We start from the raw sequence: 26,825 nt of genomic DNA, 5'->3' as shown, positions 1-26,825 counted from the left end.
GGAGTTCTTCTTGGGAATTGTTGAGGATGAAAACGCTCTGCAACTGGTCTGGTTTTGGTGGTGAAAGACCTACCCCAGCTGGTTATTGGTTTTAATCAAAGAATACAGTGGTTTGTTCAAGTTTTGGTGATGCGAGTTTTGCAAAAATGAAGATATATGAAGTTTTCTGAGTTGCCTTCAGGGTTTTTGGATGTGATTTGGTGACTTTTTCAGTGCTGTTCATATTTGGAAATTTTTGGTGGAAATTTCCAGTCACGCCATACATTTTCCAGCTACACTGACACACTTTTGAGTACATAACTCTGGATATTGATCATATGCTTTTGGATATTGATCCATTATAAGGGGATATTATATGGAATGGATGGCCTTGATGGGAATTGCATGCTCATCTATCCAAAGAAACACTTAAATTGATGCAACATATGGAGAAGGATCCTCATGATACTCCTCATAGATAGCAATCTAACTATCATGAGAACCTAGAGTAACGACTTTTGAGGAGCACAAGTATAAAAGGTTCATCTATGAGAGACCATCTAATTAGAAGAGTGGTGGTGAGAAGGATGCATATGAAGAGAAGAAAGAGAGGGATGATTAATCAAAAGATATTATCCCACATATCAGATTGATTTGATTTAGTACAATGAGATTGGGTTTGACTTCATTGGCACCTAAGGGTACAAAACTAAAGATATTTGTATCACTTTCTTCTCCATCCATTCTTGTAACTTAGTTCTTTATGTGGACCATTAATATTCCAATTTTTACTATATCTCATTCTTCAATAGGTAACTTTGATTGCATTACTAAAGAGCACTATAGACATGATACCTTAGATATTTCCCTTATGGAGTTTGTAAACATGCAATGGAAATACTCAATGCAGGGGGAGCATACTAAGCCAAGGATGCAAAGCATGTACCTTGGGAGGATATTCAACAAGGAGACACTAAAACATATTGGGTTCCTTCAAACTCCCAACCATGGAAATAAACGATTTCAATGATATGGAGAAACTCCTTAAGCATGGCATAGGACATCATGTGCACTCAAAAGAGATATTAGTGCACTATGAGTGTCAATGAAGCAACACTATTGAGTTCATGTCTAAAATCAGCTTGCCATGTTTGTGCCAAGACCAAGTCATCAAGAAGACACATAAAACACAATATATAACAATAATTTCATAGTTTGGCCATACTGAACAATTCCAAGATACCAAAAACACCATTAACTAGCAAGTAAATCAAACTAGATGACTAATGAATTTTTTACTTGAACTCGCAAGTTTTTTGCATGGAACATGAAAAATTGATATCGGATAGATTAACCCAAATCACAATGAAGGCAGCATAATCATCATTCCAACAATATATGGAACATGACCATGAAAAATTGATATTGGATGCTCAAGATATGCTCCATCGAAGATGAAAAATTGATTGCTCAACTAATTGGATAATCTATTCAACGATATACACACATATATATAGGGATTACAAGACGATGTTCTAAATTAAGAAAAAGTCGTTTAAGTGAAAACTAAAAAGCTAAAAAAAACATAAAATATTAAATAAAGCTTAAAAAGATAAATAAGTCGACTAAAAAGCTAACTAGCTAAATAAGTCGACAACTAAGATGACCACTAACAATAGAAGATGACCATTATAGAAGATATGTATATTATTTTAACACCCTCCCTAATGGTCATCGTACTCAATACCCTACAGAAGACACTACAGGTGTTATGATCACAAATGCAAAGAACACTCTGCTGCTATGGAGACCCTCCCAGGACCTGCAGAATACCTGAAAAAATCGCGAAAATCTCGACTCTGCCATGAAAAATCCTGCCATGAAAATCGCGACTCGATAAAAATGCGAAAAGCCTGCACAAAGTCACCACGATTTTTACAAACGCAAAAATCGCAATTTATAGGCGAGAAAACCTTTGCAAAAAAAACACAAATCCTCCAAAATCCGTGAAACCCTAGCATGAAAATCCGCCCTCAAAAAAAAATCCTTCCAGTAAACCCTAGCAGGCCAGACTTGCAAAAAAAACTTCTGATCCAATTCGCCCAAGAAAAAAACAAGAAAAATTTCACTAAAAAATTTCAATAAGAAATTATTTTAGAATTATAAATTTTCCAAAAAAAATTAAATCCTACTGTGATACCATGAAAAATTGATTGCTCAAATAATTGGATAATCTATTCAACGACATACACACGTATATATAGAGATTACAAGACGACATTCTAAATTAAGAACAAGTCATTTAAGTGAAAACTAAAAAGCTATAAAAGCTTAAAATATTAAATAAAGCTGAAAAAGCTAAATAAGTTGACTAAAAAACTAAATAGCTAAATAAGTCGACAACTAAGATGACCACTAAGAATAGAAGATGACCATTATAGAAGATATGTATATTATTTTAACGGAAGAGACAAAGAATTTGGAAAAAATGGTGATAATCGAAAACTGAGCTAAAATTGGGGCCTAAATAACTAATGATAGACGGTGGGTTCAATATGCTGCCAAAAAAAATTCTATTTCCCTTCCTAACTTATTTCTTTATATTTTTTTCTTGTTTTCGAATGCTAATTTTTCAAATGATTCATTATCATCTTGTTTGTTGATTTTCCACAAAACTCTGATGATATTTTTATTTTTTCATGTTAAACATAAATGGAAAATTCAACTCCAAGGGCAACCCCAAGGCCAGGAAGACAAAAAGACAAAGCATGGAAGTATGGGATACCAAGAAACAAAGAGGGGGAGGTCACTTGCACCGAATGTATGAAATGGATGACTGGTGAAATCAATAGATTAAAATACCACCTTGGACAAATACCTGGATATGGTGTGGAGATATGCCCCAAAACAACTCCGGAGATTATTAAAGAGATGAAGGCCCTTCTTGCTGAGCATGATATGCAAAAGGAAGAAAGGCAAAAAACAAAAGAAGCCATGGCAGCTGCAATGAATCCCAAATTGTCCTCTTTGGGTCCCCTTGGTCACACTCATGGTCGTGGAAACCCAAATTTACGTCAATCACTTTCATCTTTTGGTGACAATGAGGGTGAGGCTAGTGGCACTCCTGTTAGATCAGACCCTATTTTTTTTGTTCCACGCAATGTTCCACGAGCACAACCTTCACTTGAAGGTACAAGATGGAATAGAGAGAAGCATGAACAAGCAAGGATTGCAGCAGGAAACTTTTGGTTTTACAATAATATACCTTTCAATGTGGCAAACAATGTGTATTGGGAAGGTTTGGTTAATGCATTTACAGTTGCAGGTAAGGGGTTTAAGGCCCCAACAAGTAAAGACTTCTCTTCTCAATTTCTTGGTGGCTTCAAATGGTGCAATGGTATTCCTAAAGTCTATTGATGCCTCAAATGAAATAAAAAATGCAGAGACTTTGTGTAATATATTGGATGGGGTGATTCAAGAAGTTGGAGTTGAGAATGTTGTCCAAATTATCACGAACAACGCAACTGCATATGTATCTGCAGGTAGAATGCTTATGGAGAGGCATCCTACGATTACATGGAGTCCTTGTGCTGCACATTGCTTGGACTTGTTGTTAGAGGACATTGGGAAGATTGGATGGGTGAAAAAGGTGGTTGAATATGCAAAAAGTGTCACCAAATTCATCTACAACCATACTTGGGTTCTTGCTTTGATCAGAAAACACACAAATGGCAAGGACCTTGTGCGACCTGGAGTGACACAATTTGCTAGCCACTTCATCACTTTGCAGAGCATTCTTGGTGCCATTCCTCATCTTAAGCAAATGTTTGTGTCTGATGTTTGGTTGGCGTCTACATACTCCAAAAAAGCTGAAGCAGAGAAGATTGTAAGCATTGTTTTAAAAAGGTTTCGCCAAAAGTGGAAAGGAATTGATTGGGGTAAGTAACAAACAAAAATGTAAACTTTATACAAGATAATCTATTTGCTGATTTTTTTTAGGGGTTATTTTTGTACTAATTTAAAATTTGTTTTCATGTTTTTAGCTGACAGAACCTTTGGTAACGGTTCTTCATATGGAGGATGGAGAGGGCATGCCAATGGATTCCATTTATGAGGCCATGGATAGGGCCAAAGAGGCCATTTCACATTACTATGGCGGAATTACAAGAAAATGTGAAATCCTTTGGCACGTCATTGATCGTAGGTGGACAAACCAACTCCACCAACCAATACATGCCTTCGCCTATTTCTTCAACCCGAAATTCTACTTCTCTGATTCATTTAGGGCTGATCAAGAGGTCATGGCAGGTGTTGTTGCATGTATTGATAAGATGGCACCTGATCGTGAGTGGAAAGACAAGGTTCTTGATGAGTTGGAGGTGAGATTTGACATTTTCTATATGATATATCTTTATTTATGAATTTGGAAATGTTCATTGTTGAGTTTGACTATCTATTTATGAATTGGAAATGTTCATTGTTCAAGATGTACAAGGGTGCAGAGGGGAGACTCTTCTTTTCACAACAAGCAATTGATAGGAGAGGAAAACAACCAGGTAAAAAAATTTAGTTCAATACTACAAAAAAAAAAACCACAAACTTGATTGTTACATTTTTTTCCCAATTCTAAAATTTCTAAATGTTTTTTTGTAGATTTATGGTGCTGGCACACCTAATCTTCAAAAGATATCCATTCATGTTTCGTCCCAGCCATGTAGTGCTTCTGGGTGTGAATGGAATTGGAGTTTATTTGAGAGCATTCACACAAAGAAAAGAAATAGGTTGACACAAAACCGCCTCAATTATCTTGTCTTTGTTTGTTTCACATGAGGCCATTGACTTGGATGAAATTGATCCATATGGTAATTGGATGGTCAATGAAGAAAATGATGGTGATGGTGTCCTCCTTACCAAAGAAGATCTTGCAGAAATAGAGAGAGGAGCAGCACAAGAAGCAGAAGCAGCAGGATTGGATGGAATGGAGGAGGGTGAAGATGAGGACAAGAATGAGGACTTTGATTTTGAAGAAGAATCATCTCACCATTTAGATACCTCAACACCTACTACTACTACTACTACTACGAGCTCAAGGACTGAAAAATTGAGCTATAATAGGAGAGCAAAGAGGAAGATGTAGTCTTCTCTTTAGATTGTTGTTTATGTTTATAACATTTGGACATATCATTATATGTAATTTTGTAAACATTTATAAACTTATGCTGCTGTTATACATTTTGAAGTTTGAAACTATGAGTATGAATGATGAAATTTCAAATATTACGTGTTTTGGAGATCATATGACATGTGTAATGTTTCAATTATGGCTCTTATGTTCTCCAAATGCATTAATTTCTTTTGTTTTTTTCGGGTAAAACTACGGTTTTTTTTTTGCCAAGTCCTTTCGCGAGTCCGTGGCGAGTCCAAGTTCGAGTCCAATTTTTGGGCTGCTGAGTCCAAGTCTGGGTCCAAGTCTTGGGCTGCCGAGTCCGTGGCGAGTCCAATTTTTGGGCTGCCAAGTCTGCAGCGAGTCCGAGTTTTCCAACTTTGGTGTTTTCAATCCAAAAACATTGAAGTTCGTTGGAATACGGATATAAGGTTGAAACCATATTATCAAATCTATGTGCTATGTTTGACTAATTCAAATAAAGTTTGCCAATGTCAAAAAGATTAAGGAAATTAGTTATAATGACTGGAAAACGTAAATTTGAAGATATGCAATCTTCAAATTTACAAATGAAAAAATGTGCTGTCATACATTAACAAACAGTTTCATATTTTTCAAACAACGTAAAAATAATACAAACAATTTTCACTTTTTACCTTGCAAAATAAAACCACTAGAGTTGAGCAATAAAAATAAAAATGAGGATCCCAGTGATTTTGTCTTTTATAGAACAATTGGAAAGTGATCCTAACAACACACAGCCTGAAACATAAACATATGAAACTATATCCAACATTGGGAATGACATTGACAGTTACCTTTAATGAGAGAAGGTTCCGATAAAGCTCAGGATCCAAAGAAGGAAGATCATGCAAATAGTTGTGCCTAAAGAACAAGGGGTACAGCAAACACTTAGAAAGTCCAAATGCAAAGCTAATATAGATTTGCCTCTATTCTATGAATAAAAGGTAAAGTTTTCTCCTTAATTCAATTCTTCTCTTCAATATAGCTAAAAGTTATTGCTGACTAGGGACAAAGAATCTCTTCTTCTGCTCTGGGAACTATGAGAAGCATTCATATTAGGAAAGATAAAAAATTTGTTTGGCAAAAGATCATTTTAAATTATGGTAGATCACACATATAAAGAAAAAAATTCCCAGTATGATACATATACAACATTTAAGAAAGCATAATTATTCAACTTGTTTGTACTTTCTAGGATAAATGATAGTGGCCTCTATAATTTTTCAAAATTCATTTTTCAGGTCATTGGTTTTTAGAGTTCAGTGAGACTTTCTCCACTGAAGGTATTAAAACTTTTGAAAGCATCCAAATATGAGGTTCCTTGCCTGCTCTATTTTTGCCAGTACTAAACCATCTCAACTCAACATCCATGACTCAAACAAATCAGCATCAATGTCTTGCTCGACTCCTACAAAGCTCAAAATGACTCTTCTATAATTTAACATTGACAACATACTTTCAATACCTGGTCCCATACTTGTCTCTCAAACTCAAATTTTAACAGAAACTTGGCAATCATGCCACATGAACTTACTTTTCCTTGAGCTTGCTTAAAAAGAATGTAGCAAATGGAATGTCCACTAGAATCCCCTCAAACATGGCCTGTAAAATAACAACACAAAAGTAAGATGCATATTTTTACAATCCTAGAATGCATTACTTTCTATGTTTTTCCATGTTTTCTTTGTATGCTCAACCTTAACATTCAAGGCACTGAGAATATTTTATAAATTTCTCAGGATTGAATGCAATCTATGATATAACTGCCAAGAACCTAGACAGGTAGTATACAGCACATTTTTAAACCAACCATATAGCATGTAGAATTTGGCAAACTACAAAATCAAGCATCATAGATTTTCATTTAATACAAAGAAATAGTCCAATCATCTCTCCATTTAAACATGTAATTTATTTTACAACATGGCACCGCTAAATCCAATTACCATTAGTGTGAAACTGTGCAAGACATCCAGGTGAATCCAGGGCACCCAATTCTAATGGTACCTGGCCTGCTTTCAACTCCTACTTCAATATACTAAGAGCTAGCAATGAAGAAATTACAACATGATTGGCACAAGTAAATGTAGAATCCAACTTAAAGAATCGCCACAGGTATTCAAGTGCACCTTGAGAAACCATTCTGAAAACTAAACTATCACCATTTGAAAGGTTTTTAAAAGCACAATTTAAAATCTACTAGTATCTCACTTATTAATGGATTGCCTTTCCTTTCTTCAGCTCATATATACTGCTAACCAAACATACAAGACTCATAGAGGGCTTCCCCAGTAAATATTCAAAGTTTATAAAAGGAATATGAAATGCGACACGAGAAGCTACTATTCATTATTTGCAAAATTTACTTAATATAAAAGTCAAAGATACAAACTTAGTAAACAAAACTATGTCTTTGCTCTTTTAATTTTAACCTTTGAATTCTCAACTATTCCCTATAACAAGTTATTCATTTTTACTGTCTTAAGTTCAGGTCCTTTATAAATGTTTAAAACAGCAGAACCTATCTCATTACAAGCAAAGAAACACTCAAGGAAAAATGTTTTCTCCAGCTCCCACAAATATCATTGCAAATATTTTCACAAAGACTAATAGAATTACTTTCCACCAATAACTAATGAAGTTAATACTAGTGTAACCACTTTTTACGAAAACAAAAAACTAGATACAGTTCTCAGGCAAAGTTTAACAAAAAATCAAATAATTTGCATAACAAGCAGAAGACCAAATCATTTCTAGACTTAGAAATCATCTATCAGTATATTATTAAGCCAAAACCACAAGATGTCTAGATATATAACAGTTTCAAAAAGACATTATGTTCCAGCTAGTTTATGGCATACATGACAGTAGCTTACTAAAAGGTTTCTAATATTGTTTTTTAGAAGTTACTGATTTGTAGGGTCTAGTGGCCGTAATCACCATACATATTGGTTTTAATATTTAAAAGCAATGCAATTAAAAATGATAGCAAACAATCAAAACATTGATTTTAGAGCTTTCATGCTCAGGAAGCCAGTTTGCAAGCATAAAGTAAATTCATATTTAAACAGATATTAAGTGACAGGCGAGCCAAATTTCTGAACCAAACCTTTCCAAGGATTTTTCCAAGGAACTCAAAATATTGAAGATGTTCAGCATGTATTGTGCCGGATGCAGGATTTGGATAGAGAAGATGATCAGATGTTTCCTACAACCAAGCATAGCCAGAAAATTATCAGTATGAGTAAAACAATTTGACAATAGTTGGATCAGTCATTTCCATTTACATATACAACATTTTTTAATTCATTGTCATTCTAAAGTGTAATATCCCCAAATAGGGGTGCTAAAAAGAACGACAAAAATTTCTGCAAACTAGGGCACAAAATCTGGAAATTTATTAACATACATATGTTTATTTCAAACACAGAATTCTGATCAGATTTCAGATCTGATTTGTGCAGCTAAAAAAAATAGATATCAGATTATTTATGAGCTTAGGAAAATACAACAAAAACCCTCATTACTGCCCAGAATTTTCAAAACTGAAATACATTGTCTTTCCTTAAACTTCTGAGAAAAAAGCAGAGATAAATATGCAGATTTCAATACCAAAAATACCTCAACTGGTTCCAAATGATTTCCAAACCCTAACCGACCCTCAAAGTGGCAATGTTAATTACAGAGGAATACGAATGCAGAAAGTGCAAACTCAGACCTCTATAACAGAAAAAGGCAATGGAATACAAGTAATATCTCTGACCTTCATTGACAGTAAGTCTAATTCTGATCACTACAAATATCCAGACTCCAATCTCACTTAGCTACAGGAGAAAACTCCAACCTGAAAAATACTGGCAAACTGCTTATTACATCACCGAGGAAAAGATCAACCTTCCATGTTCACACGCTGCACTCACTCCCAGCTTAGAGTCGGCCAGAATCAAGATGAAGTATTTGAAGATGTAGCACTGACTGAAACAGAATAGTTAACATATACTGAATGCACAGGAGCTTCTTTATTAAATTGTTGCACCACATACTCATGAAAAAATCAGATTTCTAACTTGATTATTGGCAGTAACTTTCTGTAATAATTATTGAAGGATAGCACAGAGAAAATTGCTTGATTGATGGCCTATACCCTCAAAGAGTCTGCGCCTGAATATTTGCAATGACCAAGAAACTCCAACCAGCAAACCTTATCATAGGTCTCTGCAAGTTCACGTCCTCAACTAAAGAAAAAACTGACTGACCCTTTCCTCCATAAACCACAGCAACCATTGATGCATACTATCTGAAATATAATCGTCAGGTACAAGGAAAATAGCAGCCATCCCAAAATGTTAGAGCACACTTAAGATGGTTCTGCGAACAAGGAGACCCTGCCACAAAGCAAGATGCAAAACAACGAATGCCCACTCTAGAGATGGAAAATGACCTGCAATCTTTGGTGTTATTTCCATGCCCAAACTCGCTAACCACAACCACACGTCCAGCAATATATCCATGCTGAACCCTAAGGAAACAACGAACTCTTCCAGAATCACTTTATAAGCTTCAGCAACTAGAAACTTGGAATCAACAAAATTCCCAATAGTTTAAACTCACGTCCACTATTTGTTGGGTGAAAATTTTGTAAACTGGAAAGGATTACAAAATTGTAGTTTTCAGCCAGTGTGTGACATTAAATCTCTCCTCACAGAAGGGAGGCTGCCTTCTTATCGTTTGCTACCAAATAACCCTTGATTAGGAGATACAACTAATCTAATGACTTGGATGTTACTTTCATCAATTCCTCTTATTTCAGGAATGATGTTCCCCTTATTCTCTTGTTTCAGCATAAGTTCTTCTTTCAAGACTTCATAACTACAAACAGTAGTAAACAATAATAACCGATACCACAAGATTAAACAAAAGAATAGCCTCGTGTAGCACCAGTGCAAAATATGATTAAAGAGTTTACACGAGCTCAAAGACTTTTACAACCCTTTTTACAGGCTAAATGACAAAGCTACAATATATAGCAGTACAAAGACTCACAAGTATATCGAAGCTTTAAACTTATAAAGAAAAGATAATTCGCAGCTCAAAGACATCAAATTCTCTTCAACTAAATTGCTGATTACTATATCTAAACCCAGTATTGCAGCTCAAAGACTATCAAAATCAGATTTAAACTCACTTTAAATTCAATAGCCACAACACAATACCTCAAGTTAAACTCAGGTTATGTAATCACAATGACGTAAGAACACTATATTCGAATAAGAAAATGCTCCTTTTATTAACTTGAAATTGATTTGAAAAATAAGCTCAAAGTCTCAAGTTGCTACACAAACTTGTAAAGTTTTGTTGCTATGCATAAAGATTCATATTTACAATGACCACCCTCATATATATAGGAGAGGTGCTATGAGCAAAACTAGGAAAAAGTTCAACTAACTATGACTAAGTCAAAAGTAGAGTTCTATTTGACTTTGGACTTGTGCAATCCTATGTGTAAAAATGTATATAAAAAAAGACATCTAAGATGTTGATTGCAAACTACAAAAATGCAATTAAAACTTAGAAGCATGAAATTTACTAAGTGTCATCAGACACTTCTTTTTCATTTTGATCCTATTTCAAAAACTCTTCAAACTTTTGCAATGCAATCTTCATATGTGATTCATCAGGTACTTGGATGTGACTGGTACTAACTTGAACCCGAGTGATGGAATCCTCCAAACCAATATAGCATTTCTTATGTTCCTTTAGGAGAGACCCCAAATTATCAAGAATTACTTGAAAATCTACTAACTTGTCAATTGAGAATATGGAGAAATTCCATTTGTCAGCTTCTCCACTTACTAGTAGACTGAATTCTTTGATAATTGAATCTACATGAAGAGTCTTTTGATTTTCATCAAGGAATGTGCATGGGAATTCTGATATCTTTTCAACAAGATCTTTTCCCTTATCACTACATTCCTTTTGTGCTTTCCGCATATCCTTGATGAGTCGCTCCAAAGTATTCATGTTATATTCCTTCCAGGGCCTCCCAGTTTTCAATGTACATCTTTCGGGTGGGAAGTACTCCATTGTCAACTAAAACATTCAATTCGAAGTCCTCCAACTTCAACTAGGCATCAAAGTCCTTTTTTTGTGTTTCCAATCCTTGAGAAAGAAGATCTAGTGTTTTATCCACTTTAGACTTCACACTTTCCAAATTGTTGATTAATGTGACAATGGAGCGCAAAAAATGTATCCCTTGGCTAAACACCCTATCTAACCATTCACCAATTGCTTTGCCCCGAGAGGTGACTCGCTCAGCTTGCTTTATGGCTTCCTCATCCACTCATGAAGTTATTGGCTCAATTATCTCAAAAGATTTAGTTATCTTAATTAGCACGGTGGTGAGTAGTTCCACTTGTGCCTTAAGCTTATCCTTTTTTATTTTATCTTCATCATACCTTGCTACAAGGGCATCAAAGGCTGCCTAAGCTCTTCCTTAGCACTCTCATGAATCTATTTTCCCAATTCAATTCTGCTTATGGCATAATTCGTGGGTTGAATCTTATCAATGTTCTTGTCAGAAGGAGGCACAATGATTTCCGCATATTTATTCTTGGATTTATCCACCTTAACCCTTGAAATGGTCTTAGCCTTCTCCGTAGTCTTTGGCTTAACAGGAACAAGCTGGCTGAAGTCAAAGCCATCTAGGGAGATGGCTTGTTTCTTCCTCTTTGGAGTATTTGAAAGTAACAAAGGTGGCAAAGAAGAATCATCTTCAACACCTGCAATCAATGTTTGAGACGAAATTTCTTGTCCCTGTATAGCATTGGTTACAATAGGTGGGGTGGAAGTCAAAACAGTAGATGGAATCTCTATGGTTGACACATTTGGCATGGGTCTAGTTTCTAACATGAACTTGTCAAAATCATCAAGCATTGTACAAGACACTTCAAACAAATTTGGAAAAGAAGAAAACACATTTTCAATTGTTTTGTGGAGTGTCTACAGCAGACTCACTAGTAGTAGAGGAAGGGATATTATAGATAACCACATTGGGAGCAACAAAAGTATATGAAATAGTGGAGCCGAAAGGCACAAGACTTAGAGGTAGAAACTTGTGGAGGTGTAGTAGTTGGGACAGGATCTGATACCTGAGGAATGAACCTTTGTGTCTTTGGTTGAAGAGCTCTAGGAGAATGGCAATCTTTCCTCATCATACTCCTCTTCCTCCTCCTCATCATGTAGTTCTTCTTCCTCTAGTAGTTCATCATCAACAAGTTCATCTTCATATTCTTCTCTTTCTTCTGGTTCCTTTTCCATTTGAGCACCTTGAGTTGAGAATTCACCTTGACCCTTACCTTTACCTTTTCCCACAATAAATTTATACTTGGGAGTCTTTTGTGAAGCAACAGGGTCTTATCTATTCTTTGTTTTGAGTTATGATATCTTTCCAATAGGTCCAGTAGTATCATCCTTTGATCCAATAGTGAAAGGTTTTAGCTGGATCCCCTTTTGTGTCAGCCAGATATTTATATTTGCAAGGATATTTGAAACTAGGTTCTTATTGAAGTCACTTCCTTTTGAGACCATTGAATGAGCGAAAGTGGTGTGTCAGCAATCTTCTTGCCCTCATATAAAGGATCCAAAATATTCCCATCATCTTTTAGGCCTGTAGGAATATCTGCTAGATTGAGGTTCTCTATTTGCTTTGTTGTCCTCATTTTTGTTTTCAAAAATGAAGGACCATTACATAAAAATTTTGTGAAAAAATGAAAATTTTACTCTATAGCACGCTTCTCGAGGCAAAATTTCGACTAATCCTTGGACTGGCTTAATCCTCAGTCCATCCTCGAACTACGTTTCGAATTTCGTTGCATTCTGGATTCGTTTGCTATGTCTTTCCTTCAATTTCGGGTTTTTTCTCCCTAACTGCAAATGGGAAATTTCTTTTGAATTGCAAGTTTTAATGATTTCCATTGTTTTGGTCTTTGTAGGGAAATTTTTGGCTAATTAAAAGTGCACTTTATTGAAAAATAAAAACTTATAATTTGTTTTTTATTTCCCCCTTGATGCTTTTTGGCTTTTTCAGTTAAAATAGGGATTTTTTGGTTAAGTTACAAGTAAACTTGTAATTCTTTTCTAAAACCCCTAATTTAATGGCTTTTGCTTGTAATAGGGATTTTAAACCCCTATTACATATGTGCAAGTGAATTAAAACTTGTTGTAGGGATTTTATTTTCCCTTACAAGTAATTTTAAACTTGCACATCTCTCTCCAAAACCCGATTTTGCCTAGGAATGAGAAAAAGTGACATTTAAAACTTGCTATTTTGCCCAAAAAACCCAATTTTCTCTATAAAGTGCATTTTTGAGGGATTTTAAACATGTAATTACATTTTAAAAACCCGATTTTGCCTTGTTGAGGAAAAAGTGACATTTAAAACTTGTCATGTTGCCCAAAAAACCTGATTTTGCCTAGGAATGAGATAAAGTGCATTTTAAGCTTGTTATATTGTCCAAAAAACCCCATTTTCAACAATACATGCAAATTCGAACTTGCTATTTCCTTCAAAAAACCCGACCAGCAAGGAGAAACGTTTTTGTTGAAGATTTCAAGCAAATTTTGTGGAGATTTTTAAGGAAGGAGAGGCATTTGGGATTCTTCCCTATTCTTGTGCATTTGCAAACATCTTTCACGCCATTCTAGGGTTTTGGATTGTTGGTTTCTTGGTGTCAAAAATGCAAACACATTTTTACCAAAAACCATGTTTTCCTCTCCTAACTTGCCATGAATCTCCAACCTCCTAAGTCGTTTTTACTTGCTGAGGTAAGGCGTTGAAGTTTAAAGTGGATTCGACCCCTTCTTGGACCTTTTTGCTTGCATTTGTTACCACGTTTTTCTGCCCTAGGCATTTTGGAAAAAACGTGGCAAGGGTTTTGGGAGTTCATTCATTGCTTATTTAAGGGATTGTCTTCTTCATTCAAAGATTGTTTCATCTTTTGAAGAAGCATTTCAGATTAAGCAAGGTATGTTTTCTTTTCTTTTCTTGTTTCATTTTCTTGTTTTCTTGTTTTCTTTTTTTCCTTTTTAGTTGTAAATTTGTAAATATGTTGTTCTTGCCCCAAAAATCAGTTTTTGTGAGAGAGATTTTTCCCCTTCATAAGCAATTTTTAAATTGCATTGATCTTCCCCATTTTCCCTCTTTACTTGTATTCGGGATTTTAAATCCCGATTACAAGTTGGCTGGAAATCATTGTTCTTCCTTGATGGTTAAAGAATTTAACCATTTTTGGTTAAAATTCCAAGTTGAAAAGATGTGAAATACCCTTCCTTTCAAAATCAGGTTTTAAGAACCGGATTACATGTTGAAAAGTTCTTCCCATTTTCATGAAAATGACATTCCTAAATCTTCCCATTTTTATCCATTCATGTCACCCATATCCGTACTTTCCATTTTCGTCATTTTCCGCAAGTCTAATTCTCATTTTCCACCCATTTCTCCATTTGCAAATTTACAAGTGTACTTGCATTCAGGTTTTAAAAATCTGATTGCATGTATACTTTTTCCAACTTGTATACTTGCAAAAATTTCCCCAAGATCCAAAATTGGTCAAAGTCAAGATTTCTCCATTCCAATTTATTTCCCCTCTTTCTCTCACAAAGTTGTCAAGTTCAAGAGTCAAAGTTTTTCCCATTTGAAGAAGGAAAAATGTTACTTGCAGCTGAATATGATGTTGCCTTAACACTTTTAAGTCTTCATCACAGTATTCCAGGTTGTCCATCAATGTCAAATTTGTCGTTATCACCAATTCCAAAGAAGATGAAGTATAAATATGACAAGTACCAAAACGAAGTTGCACCTTCCCAAGTTTCTTCTCCTTTGGATCGCATAAGAGATACAGAAATAGGGCATGTGGACATGTCAGAATTTGTCAAGAGGGTTGAGGATCCACAAGATAGCAATATGCAGCAGCTGTTGGACAGCCATATCCATCACGCATCTTCTTTCCCAGTGGCTGCCCTAGAACCTGAATTTGTTCTCGCTTGCGCCCATCACTTTGACAAGGAGACAAGAATCATTAAAAATGATGATGGCGAAGCAATAATTCGCCTTGATGCAGACACAATTGAGAAAGTCTTCAGAATACCTCTTGCACCTGTTTACAAGGAAATCTCCAAAGAGAGTGCAGCTGAGTATTATGTGAAAAGGGAAAAAGACTGCAAACATCATATCAATAGGTGGATCCATGAGCCACGAGCCGCCTTCTCAAGGTGGGCTAAGTTGTCCCGTTGTGACTTCAAATGGGAAATATAAGACATCATAACCCTTCTCAGTTGGATAATGGGCCTTGAACATTCTAATGTTTTTGAGCCCTTGATGTACCAGTTCATCATGTTCATAAGGCAGTCCCATCATATATCATGGGGTGAAGTCATCAGCGATGCCTTATGTGAACAACTTTCAACAATCTCTTCCACCATGACTTTCTACATAAACTCATATTTGGTGTACTTGGCAGCATCGCTTAGACATTTTCCAGGTCTTTCTACCAAGGGTCATCACTCGCTTCTACCAGTTTGGGAATATTATGATTAGTTGCCTTTGAGACCCAGCCGATTGCATTTCAAAAGAGTCCAAGATGCATTCTTCGGTTACTTCATGTGTCAGTTTGACAGAACTCTGAAGAACAAAAGGGTATCAGATGAGACATGGGAAAGGGTGAGTGAGTACGGATGCTTTTTTCTACAATTCTCGACCTTCACCTATATGAGAATCGGATGCTATAGTGGGCAACCATATATGCTCCCTAGATACCCAACTGATAAGATCATTCTTATGGAGTTGGGAAGATGGATCATGGCTGTCCACACTCATCAGTCCGTTAAAGCCAAGGCCATGGAGACCGAAATGCAGGAAATTAAGTTCAAAAGGTTTAAATCCAGAGCTGATTTTGATTACCGAGGTATGAAGGAGAAGATCAAAAAATCCTTCGTGCAGGTGCATCGGATTGAGGATATCTGGGTAGATCTTTGTACAGAGGTCGAAGTTCTGAAGATGGATTACTGCAGGCTCACTATTGAGCAAGCTGTTGATTTGAACTTCATGGATATTCCATAAGGGACGATTGACGATGGGCACATACTTGATCCTGAATATATTTCACGAAGGGTTGAGGAAGCTCCACTTCCTTTAATCCAATGGTCACACAAGAAGTGCATATCCATTCTTGAGAGATTTCAGCCTATCTTGGCTAACACCAACACTTGGCTGAAAAGTAATGTTGTTAGACTCATAAAAATCAAGATTGGAAAAGAAGCTGATTCTACGGGGCCTCTTGGATGTAAGTCTGAGATTCAGGTTAACAAGGAAGGCACATCATCTTCGGTCACAAGGATCAAATTGCGAGTTAGTCGGGCAGTAGTGCTTTCTCCTGAGGAGACGACAATTCGTGGGAAGGAAAAGTCACGGTTTCATGTTCAGGTGATTGATCTGGACAATCCAGAAGAAGGGCAGCAATCTGATGATGCTCCTAAGTCTCCAGCATTGGACTCGCCTCATGAGATCCCTCACCCAGTTTCCATTGAGACACCCCTTTCTCCTCCTGACTTGATTGTGGATGAATCTCCTCAGAATGTCGTTCCTATTTCAGCATATGAGCCGCCTCCTGATCATCAACAAGAGAGTGTGTCGGAAGTTCCTAAAGATACTCCTGCATGTATCCAGCTGTCAGAGATTGATACATCCACTTTTGGTTTTGAAGAGTTTATGAGGCAATCTTCATGCCCATTGGCTACTTAGAAAACCGTGGTTGCCATCCAAACGAATATTCCTCCCTGGATGACCATGGTTATTCAAACAGAAACTGCTTTTCCTTTGCCTACAGTTGCTACTGAAGGAGAGTTGATGGCTTTACCTCCATGGCTTAGTTCTTTTACTCCAAAAAGGAAGAAGCAAGAAATCTCACCTAATGCCTTTGATTATCAACAACTTAAACAGTCTACACCCAAGGTTGCTAAAAAGGCCAAGACTATCTCGAGAGTAACTGTTGACAGCAACAAGATGAAGGTAGCTGAAATTGTTGAACCCATTGCAGATAAGCCACTTGAAGAAATGTCAGCTGCTGATTACAAAGTTACAAGGATAGAATTGGGTAAGCAAACGCATAGGTGATTAAACATGATGCTCAGTTTTCTGTAGCTTCACTGGTACAGCGGTGTGATGAACTTCTAGCAAAGAAAGACAAGCTAGAAGAGGAAAACCGACAACTTATGGCAGTTGTTCATAAAATTACAAAACCTGCTGCTAAAGGGAGTAACCCCACAAGTTCTTCCGGTTCCCAAGAATCAATTCGTGGAGTTGAAAGGGCTGCTCAGAAGGTGCAAGCATTGGATTCCTGGGTTGATCAGCTTCATGATCTATGTGCACAAGTGATGAAAGACATTTTTCAGATGATGTCTAACTTGGAAACCGTTGAAGAGAAACTGAATCAGACTTCCGATACTTTCAAAAAGAATCTGGAAAGTGTTGAAGATAGTTTGACAATCTTTCTACCATGCCCCAACAACAGTTGAGTGTTCTACAGGAGCATGCCATCATCTCTTCCAGGGTCATGTACTTGGAATTTGAAGAGCTTTTGGAAAATAAGGCCCTTGTTCTTAAATCCCTCATTGAGGAGATTGGTGATGCAATGAGATTACGAGGAGAATTTTTCCAAGATATTGTCTCTCATTGTGAAAAGGCCTCTTGCAACATAATAAGTCAAGATACAGAGCTAATACCAGAAGAAGAAGTTCTTGCAGATTTGCAGATAAGGATTCATAATGAATGGAGAAGCGATCAATTCTCAACTGCTTCAATTCAAATATTGATGAAACACCAAATCTTTTTACATAAAATTCAGTCCATCCTGGAGAAAAACAGCTATGCGCTCCTCTGATGCCATGATACCATTGTGAAGACCATGGTTGTTGCCAAGAACACCCATGAACCGGATCCCGATGAACTACAAATGATCATCCAGATGTTTGAAGGATTCATGTCTTCACATGCTATAGCTTAAGTGTTTTTCAACACTTAGTTTTATTTTTCCACATTTGTAATCTTTAAATGTTGTTTTTCTTTTGACAAGTTACATGTAAAAGTCTTTTTGTAAAATGCAAGTTAAGTCATTACTTGCACTTTTGTAATTACATGTAAGGCAACTACAAGTTGTGTTCAGTTAGGACTGTAGTTGGAATAAGTCTTAGTTAGTTATTGAATAAGTCTTGGTGGTTGAGAGAATCTCTCAAGTTAGTTAGGATCCTCCCACCTTTTTCTCAAGGCTCCTCCTCTATAAATACTTGAGGGGTCTATTGTGATATTTATCTTTTGAAAAGCAAGCAAAAACTCTGCCAAATTTACAGCAAAGAAGTCTTTGAGCTTTCATGTGTAAATTCAAGAATTGAAAGGAATAGAAGGAAATTGCTCAAGCTTTGAGTCTTTGTGCTACATACTTGAGTTTGTGTTCTATATTATCTTTCTTGCAAGTGTTTCTTAAAGAGCTTAATCACATTTGATTTGCAATCTTTGTGTTGCAAGTAGTTGAGGTTAATATAGATTGAAATAAATATTTTGTTGAGAGAAGTTGTAAGTCTTTGTGCTTTCACTTGTTCTTAGGAGAATTTAGGAGCAGATTTTGTGAGAAATAGCTGTGAGTCTTTGAGCTTATACTACTTCCCATTGTTTTAAGTAGAAAAGAATAAGATATTCCAGCCTTTGTGCTGTTATAATTTGTTCTTGATAGAATTAGTATAGAAAAGGGTAGATAGGACTTCATATAATCAAGTCTTTGAGCTTGATATTGCTGTCCCGTCTCGAAGGAAGTGATGGAAGTCTTTGAGCTTTCAGGAAACTTCATTTCCTTTCTCTCATTTCATTTCGAAAGTTGTTACTGTTGTTTTATATCAAATCTTCTGTGAAGAGAAAAAGATATTGTCTTTCTTGAAAGAAGAAGAAAGATCGTTGTCCCATCCTATTTTATTTTCAAAGTTGTAGTTAGATAGGGGGAGCCTTCCCTAAATTAGGAGAGTTTTACTCACACGTTGTGGTTGAAACCACAATTTTGTATATTTCCCCAAGTGTACAAAATTTTCAACCAACATGCTCCAAGGTAAGGCGACAGTAATCCAGTCTTCTAATATCTTCCTTTGTCTTCCAATCAATCCATATGTCTTCTATGTGATGCACATGAGTATAGCTCTTCTTCAATCTATTTTTCATTCCTCTATAATCGAACCAGACTTGAAAAACTTCATTGTAACTATTCTCATTTCTTCATCCATTGCCTTAGCTTTATATATTGAAGTAATAGAATACCTTCCAATAGTCAACGAGAATTTGAAACTAGGTTTGTGAGAACCTGATTGGCTTTCATGAACTGCGACCATTTGCCAAGATAACTTAGGACAATTTTATCGAATGGATACCTTGGAAGCATGAAAGGTTGATCATTAAAACATCCTACCCTTAGGTAGGTGAAGGTTGGAAACTACAAGAACATACACCCATATTGATTGATAACATTCCAAGCCTCATCAGACACTCTTCTTTTGTAAATCCTTGTTGAACATGCATATATAGTAGTAGACAAAAGCATCATTAACTCTCCTGAAATGATGCAAGCTATTCTTCAGAACCAATTGGGAGTAACATTCATGAACTAGAACCTATCCTCTATCCCCTTCTGTAGACAATCCTGGAAAATGCCTCATGGAAGGTGCGACATACACCAAATATGAAGTCATATAGAACATCAATGTAGTAGGTACCTTGGAAAGTTAATCACACAATGCATCACTTATCTGTTTACCCCAGAATATCTTCTCTTTATTTTGCCTGATGACATGAATATGTTGATACATCCATTCATGCTATGTACCAGAGATGGGAAGACCATTCACTCTACTAAGAAGAGTATCCAAATCATTGACTTCTTCTATTAAATCACTCCAGTGGAAGGTTTTGGGCCATCTAGCAATAGTAGGCCTTGGAGTTTTCAGCGAATTATCATTCATATTCCTTTGACACTTGTCTGAGTGCTTATCATAATAAGCTTGGGCTAACTGCATATCAATGTTAGCATACCTGTCTATACTTGGACATTTGAAGATAGTGTCAAAGAAATCTTCATCTCATATAATGACCTTCTTACCATCTGTATCCTTTACACTCCTACTTTCAGGATCAAAACGATTAGCCACTGCAAGTACAAATTCTAGATTTTGTGCAAACATGGGAGAGGCTGAAACCAAATGGATGCTACTGTTAATGGTTAATTCCATTCTATAATATTGTGGAGGCTCTTTGACCATTTCAAAAACTCCTCAAGATCCACATGACCTATCTCAGTGTCCTTGATGTTATCTATATTTGATGATGACACTGTAGAAGGCGGAAAGATTAGATGAGGATCTTTATTTTTAAACTTCATGGTCTTCTTACTAGGAGACGGCTCCGCCATCTGTCAGGAAGCTGAAACTGCAACATTATTTGGAAAAATCTTCCAGAGTTGGACCAAAAATCATCACCATGTACTAAAAAGAAGCCCATCAGAAATATTTCTTCAATTTGAACAACTGGCTTCAGGAAGATCATTCGCAGTCATGCCTTGGATTCACACAAATTGGATTTTAAAAAACCCAAATTACATCTTGAAGATACAATGCTACAAATCGGACTTATAACACCGATTCACACTTAATACAAATCGGCCTTCTTTGAAATGGTCTAATTCGGGTTTATAACTCCGAACTACACTATGTTTACAAGTGAAGACTAGCTTGGTGTAGTTTGGGGTTATAAACCTAAACTACACATGGGTGAAATACTTAGGGTGTGGTTCGGAGTTGTAACCACGAACTACACCATGTGAAAGTGCAAAGGTAATTCGGTGCCACACATAAATGGGAAAGACCTCGATGTAAGTTCGGAGTTGTAACTCCAAACTACACTGATGTGATAGAACTTTGGTAAAACGTGTAGTTCGGAGTTACAACTCTGAACTACACCACAAGGATGTTGCAAGAAACAAAATGATGCAAAGCAGAGGTAGAAATGTTTCAAAGGTCCTAAACAACCACTTGGAAAGGCCTTGGGGTCATCACACATAGGTCTCCCTTCACAAACCACTCCCCTCGCTAGTAGCCCTCCTAATAGGTCTTTTTACCCATTACATTTGAAGCAAGCAAGATACTCAAATTTTGAACACGGATTTTGATACCCATTTGGCCCTTATAAAACATACTTGCAACTGAGGTAGGGTTCCTTTGTATAGACTGGGTCAACTTTTGACTACTTCAGTTAGGATTAGGCCTAATTAGGCTTATAGGCTTGTGGGCAACTTAGGTTTGGTCTTCCAAATGATACCAACGGGGTATTCAAACATTGATTTGGCTTGGGCAAGGTCCCTTCGCACCTCTTAACATCCCACAATGGTTCCAAACACTTCTTGTATGGTCACAATGCACATTTAGTCCTCTACACTAATGTTTCAGCCTAAAACATAGAGATATCAAGCCTAGGGCCTCATGTTTTCATAGGCAAACCTTCCTCCCTGTTCCTACACCTTTGACATCTTGAAGAACACATCTACAAGGCATTCCACCAATTTTGAGGAGATTTCACCAATGGAATGGGGTTTTATTCAATTTTCTCTGTCACTAGATTCACTAGGTAGGGTTTTGACCTGCCTAGGAAGAAAAGCTTGTATCTTCCTCAACTCTTAATGAAATCAGATGCAACTAATTGGAAAAGGAAGGAGACTCAGAGTACTTTCATTCTCAAACACTTTCAAGCCAATGTGAATCCATAGAGGCACGTGAGAAACAATAGAGCAGAAAAACACGTTCAATCTGCAGAAAACAGCGAGTTTTTATTGAATGTTCAATCACCAAAACATCTATCCAACCCCTTGGGTTGATGTGACAAAACACTTTAAATGTTTCCCAATCAGTTTCCAACGGTCCCTGACCACTTTTCAAATTAGGACCTCATTATGACACTTTATGCCAAAATAATGTCAAAAGTTGCTTAACAACATTGTGCAACTTTGACAACTTTTGCAATTTTGCACATCCTAACACCTAGAACCCCAAACTTGACTCCAACAGACACAAAATGGTCACAAAAGACCTTATTCCATGTGGAAACATCAATTGAAGATAAAAAACCAATTTTCACCTATTGGACCTAGCCTGGACCTAGGGTGCTCCTGCACCACAAAACATGTAGTTTGGACTTATAACTCCAAACTACATGGGAGGAGAATATTGTGTAGTTCGGATTTGTGACTCTGAACTACATGTTTGGTCACAATGAGGAGTGCAATAAACAATTAAGTGTTGTTCGGAATCACAAATCCGAACAACACCGAAACTTATTAAAAGTGATAGGGAATGATGTCATTCGGAGTTTCAAATCCGAACGGCATCAACAATCATCAATGGGAAGTGTGAAAGCAAAAAAAACACAGAACGAAAATACAATTCAACACTAAAATCATCTAAAAATTTTGTCGTGCCCAGCAAAGAAACTTGAAGAGGTTTATTATCTCTACAATTCCTTGTTTCACATTTTATCTCTTTTTCTTTGCCATGATTCCTTCATTGGCAGCACCTTTTATCAAATTTGTCATAATCTTCAGACTGCCATGACTTCCAGAAATCCTCAATATGTACGCCCAGCATTAAAACAAACACTCACGATTTCCTTAAGCTTTGTCTTAATCTTGAGATATTACAAGAAAGTCATCTCAAGCAATTTGAAAGTCAGTGTTAAAGATATGTTGAAATTGTTGGCATGTTTTGTCATTGATGTCACCTGTGTCAACCATCAACAAAAACAGTTTGAGTAATTTCAGAAAATTTATAGAGAGGCCTGCACATAAAAGTTTGGAATGTTGTTGGTTTAATTTGTAAATAACAGAGGATAGCATTTTACAATTCCGATATTCAGCGCTCAGATGTTGTTACAGATTTGGTATATCTTCTTCACATTTTAATTAACTGAATACACATGTTGATTCTTCTTCTCATATATCGATTGAAGGTTTGTATGGAATGGAAGTATTAGTTATTATATCCTGTTGGTGGCTTTTGCAGTTAGAACCATTTGATAGTTGTAACAACTAACCTTTACATTAATATCTAATTAATCCACATTGTATTCTGTGTTAAGAATAAACTTCTAAACACATATCTTTCTATATGCCTTGTACGTAAAAGAAGAAAAGACAGTTGTAACTATCATGGTTAGTTCCAACTGACATTGTGGGTGGTTCCAACTAAACCATAACTGAACAAGGTTCTTTAAAAAGCAATTTTGAGTGTCTTTTAAATTGCTGGGTAATATGAGATTAAAAGGAAAGAAGAACTGTAGTTTTGAAGGGCTGCGACAAGATGAGAACTATAGTTTTGAATTTTTGAGACAAGAGGGCCACCACACAAATAAGAATGATATAAATCTTCATGGATATGTTCTGCAGATCCAGTGATGAGACTAGTTCCTATATTCAGATTGTTCTTTCATTATTGATTCAATTTGAATCAACTTTTGATTATAACAGTGATACGAGCACACACTGCAAATTGTTATATTTTTGAGTGTGGACAGAATACAAGATATTGACGATAATTTTCAGATCGGCAATCTTCTTGAATGTGCAACGATTCTGGATTTGTCCTTGCTGTGGCAACTAAAATCTTTCTCAGAGTTAACGTTACTGTTCAGTGGTCTGAAGTTTTATCACAGTAATACATATTTTGCAGGGTTATGAAGGGTCACAGAGATATAAGACTGTTTGCATTCTTTCTTCATTCTGTAATAGTGCACAATGTTATGTAACCATTTTTTACTTCAGATCTTGCACTGATTATGTAATGGTGGCTTAACTGGTGATTATTTTGAAGTTGATAACTCAGGTTTCAGAGTTGGTGCTCTGAAAGAGAATTTTGAATTGAGTTGGTGCTCAGAGAGATAGGGGTTTAGTGACTCCTTAGGGTTGGTGCCCTTAAATATTGTAAAGCATTTCAATTGTGAGGCCGGTTTAGGACAGTAGATCCTAGCAGCATTTCTTGCTGTGGTTTTCCCACATTGGGTTTCCACGTAAAATCTTGTGTGTTGTGCTCTTGATGTTGCATCTTTCAAATCATTCATTTTCAGATTAAATTTAAATAAAATCTTAAAGGTTAGAACTTAGAAGTATTAAGTTTTATTTTGTACTACCGATTCACCCCCACTTCCCCGCCTCTCAGTAGTACTTCTGTGTTCTACAGAAATATGTTTTGTATGTGTTTCACAAGTTAAAGAAAGCCTTTGGTTTTAACTATTATATTCCAAAAAAATAAATCAATTCTGAAGGCTTTCACTCTTATCTTCCAAAGAAATAAGTCAATTTTAAAGGCTTTCACTCTTATCTTCCAAAGAACTAAGTCAAATCTGAAGGTTTCAAATACTAATATCACTTGTTTGCTGGATGTCTCACTTAAAGGTAGGTTAGAAATTTTGAAAACAACCAGCTTCCATGATAATGGTTAATGCATCTTCTTAAGGTCCACGTCAAAGAAACAATATAAAGCTATCAAGATACAGCTGATGTGTCATTTACTTGTTTACATCCCATTTTCAATGAGTTGCCGCCATAGACTGAAGACAAAGTATCGCAAAAGATGGCAGGAATGGTTCCATTCTCAGTTTTCACTATGAGGGTGAACTGTTGATTGTAATTAGGGCCTGCGGATTCCTATTGCCTTAGGCAACATTGGAATCCGCCCCCCTCCTCCTTATAGAGCTAGGCCCATCACCACTCGGCACTTAAGGTTTCACGCCACACACTCAAATAACATGCCTCCTTGATAGGGCCGACCCCTTCAAGGTAAATTAAAAGGAAAAGCAATGAAATGTTTAAAGTAAAGGAGGCCAACATGTTTAGGGATCTATATGTCTCCTATATATGCAACACCTTCCTCTCACTTAACATAAATCAAGTTTCATGCAAGTAAAACAACCCTTGGTGAAGAGCGAAATTTATCAAAGTCTTTTATAGAGGCAGCGAACTTTCACATAGAGGCAGCGAACTCCATAAGGATTGCAACCAGCAAATAGCGAACCTCACATGTTGTAGCAGACCCAAATAGGAGGGTGCGAACTTGTTCTAACAGCAGCAGATCTTACCTTGAAGGCAGCGAACTCTCTTAGAGACAGCAGATCATCATACAACATTGAAGACTCCAATTAAAGGGCTGTGATCAGATAAGGAGGACTGTAACCTAATTATTCCTCCCTCATGGTGACTGTAAAAGCAGATAAGTGTATAACTTCCTATTGAATTCTAAATCATAAATCAGATCTGAGGATCCTTTGGCTGGGTTTTTCCTCCTAGGAGGTTTTCCCAGGGTAACTGTGCATCGTCTTTAGTTTTTCATTTCCTTTATTATGCCTAAAGTCTGAAAACTAATTAGTTAATTAATCTAAATCTAATTTTCTGAGTTGTATGCAATCTGAAAGTACTAAAATAAACATGGTATCAGAGCTAATTGGTTAGATTAATCTTCAGATTTAAAATTCAGTTCACCTTTATTTCAGTTTGCTGTAGTTTTGCAAATCAGGTCAATGGGGCTGAAAGTTGAAGATAGGCTTGATGGGAATCTAAATTTTACTGCATGTAAGGTTCGAATCAAGTTGGCTCTCGAGGAAGAAGACCTCCTCCAATTCATAGAAGAAAAAGAGCTAATTGTGCCATCGGATGCTGCTGAGTTAAAACAATTCAAAAAGGATGCTATCAAGGCCAGGAAGATCCTCATTGATTCAGTCAAAGATCACCTCGTCACCTCTATTGCCTCATTCACCACTGTAAGGGAAATGTTCAGCCATCTTCAAGGTACATATGAAGTTAACAATCTTAGTAGGGCAATTACGTTAAGACAACAACTACTTAATATCAAAATGGCTAAAGAAGATTCTATTATTTCCTACTTCATGAGAATTTTTGAACTTAAGAATCAGCTAGGATTAATTGGTCATATCATGGAAGACAAAGACCTTGTCATGATTGCTCTTAATGGCCTACCCTTCTCTTGGGAATCATTTATCCAAACCATAAGTGGCCGGTCTGAGCTACCTTCCCTTGATCGTCTTAAGAATGACTGCATCCAAGAAGAGTCTCGCCTCTTCACAAGAGGACAATCCAAGAGCCCTCATGTAGATGAGCATCACATGCTCGCTGCCCAATGCAAGAAAAAGGGTAATTGGAAGCAACCTTATCCTAAAAGAAATAGGGAATCAAGACCTTTTAGTTCCCAACACCCTTGGAAGAAACCAAGAGATACTTCGCGTGTGCGATGCTTTAGATGTGACAAATTCGGTCACTATGCTAAGGAATGCCAGTTTAACCCTAACCAAAGTGAAGCTAATCTAAATGAAGTTTCAGAACACAATGATGACTTCCTATTCATTTCTGCCCTATCTAGCAGTATTCCCTCAAATAGCAATACATGGTTGATTGACAGTGGTGCCTCTAGACACATCACAGGTTACTGTGACCACCTTTCAGGTCTTGTAGAAAAGGATACCAGTCTTCACGTGGTAATTGGTGATGACGCTCGTTATTCGGTAAGAGGTTCTGGT

The 26,825-nt window shown here is 36.6% G+C and overlaps 1 protein-coding gene across 2 annotated transcripts in view; it reads right to left on the bottom strand.

The window, feature by feature from the left end:
- Nucleotides 1-26,825, bottom strand: part of LOC131065022 (E3 ubiquitin-protein ligase UPL6) — a 201,167-nt gene that overhangs the window by 61,895 nt on the left and 112,447 nt on the right. For both annotated transcript variants that reach the window (XM_057999388.2, XM_057999394.2), the window contains exons 17-19: nucleotides 8,277-8,375; nucleotides 6,702-6,769; nucleotides 5,962-6,028 (exon numbers count right to left, since the gene is read on the bottom strand). In XM_057999388.2, the coding sequence (XP_057855371.2) occupies nucleotides 5,962-6,028; nucleotides 6,702-6,769; nucleotides 8,277-8,375 (234 nt within the window). The remainder of the gene's footprint in view (nucleotides 1-5,961; nucleotides 6,029-6,701; nucleotides 6,770-8,276; nucleotides 8,376-26,825) is intronic.

Source organism: Cryptomeria japonica, chromosome 1, assembly GCF_030272615.1.
Source record: "Cryptomeria japonica chromosome 1, Sugi_1.0, whole genome shotgun sequence".
Taxonomy (NCBI): domain Eukaryota; kingdom Viridiplantae; phylum Streptophyta; class Pinopsida; order Cupressales; family Cupressaceae; genus Cryptomeria; species Cryptomeria japonica.
The sequence above is the reverse complement of the archived record's forward strand: the minus strand, read 5'-3'. Positions and strand labels throughout refer to the sequence as shown.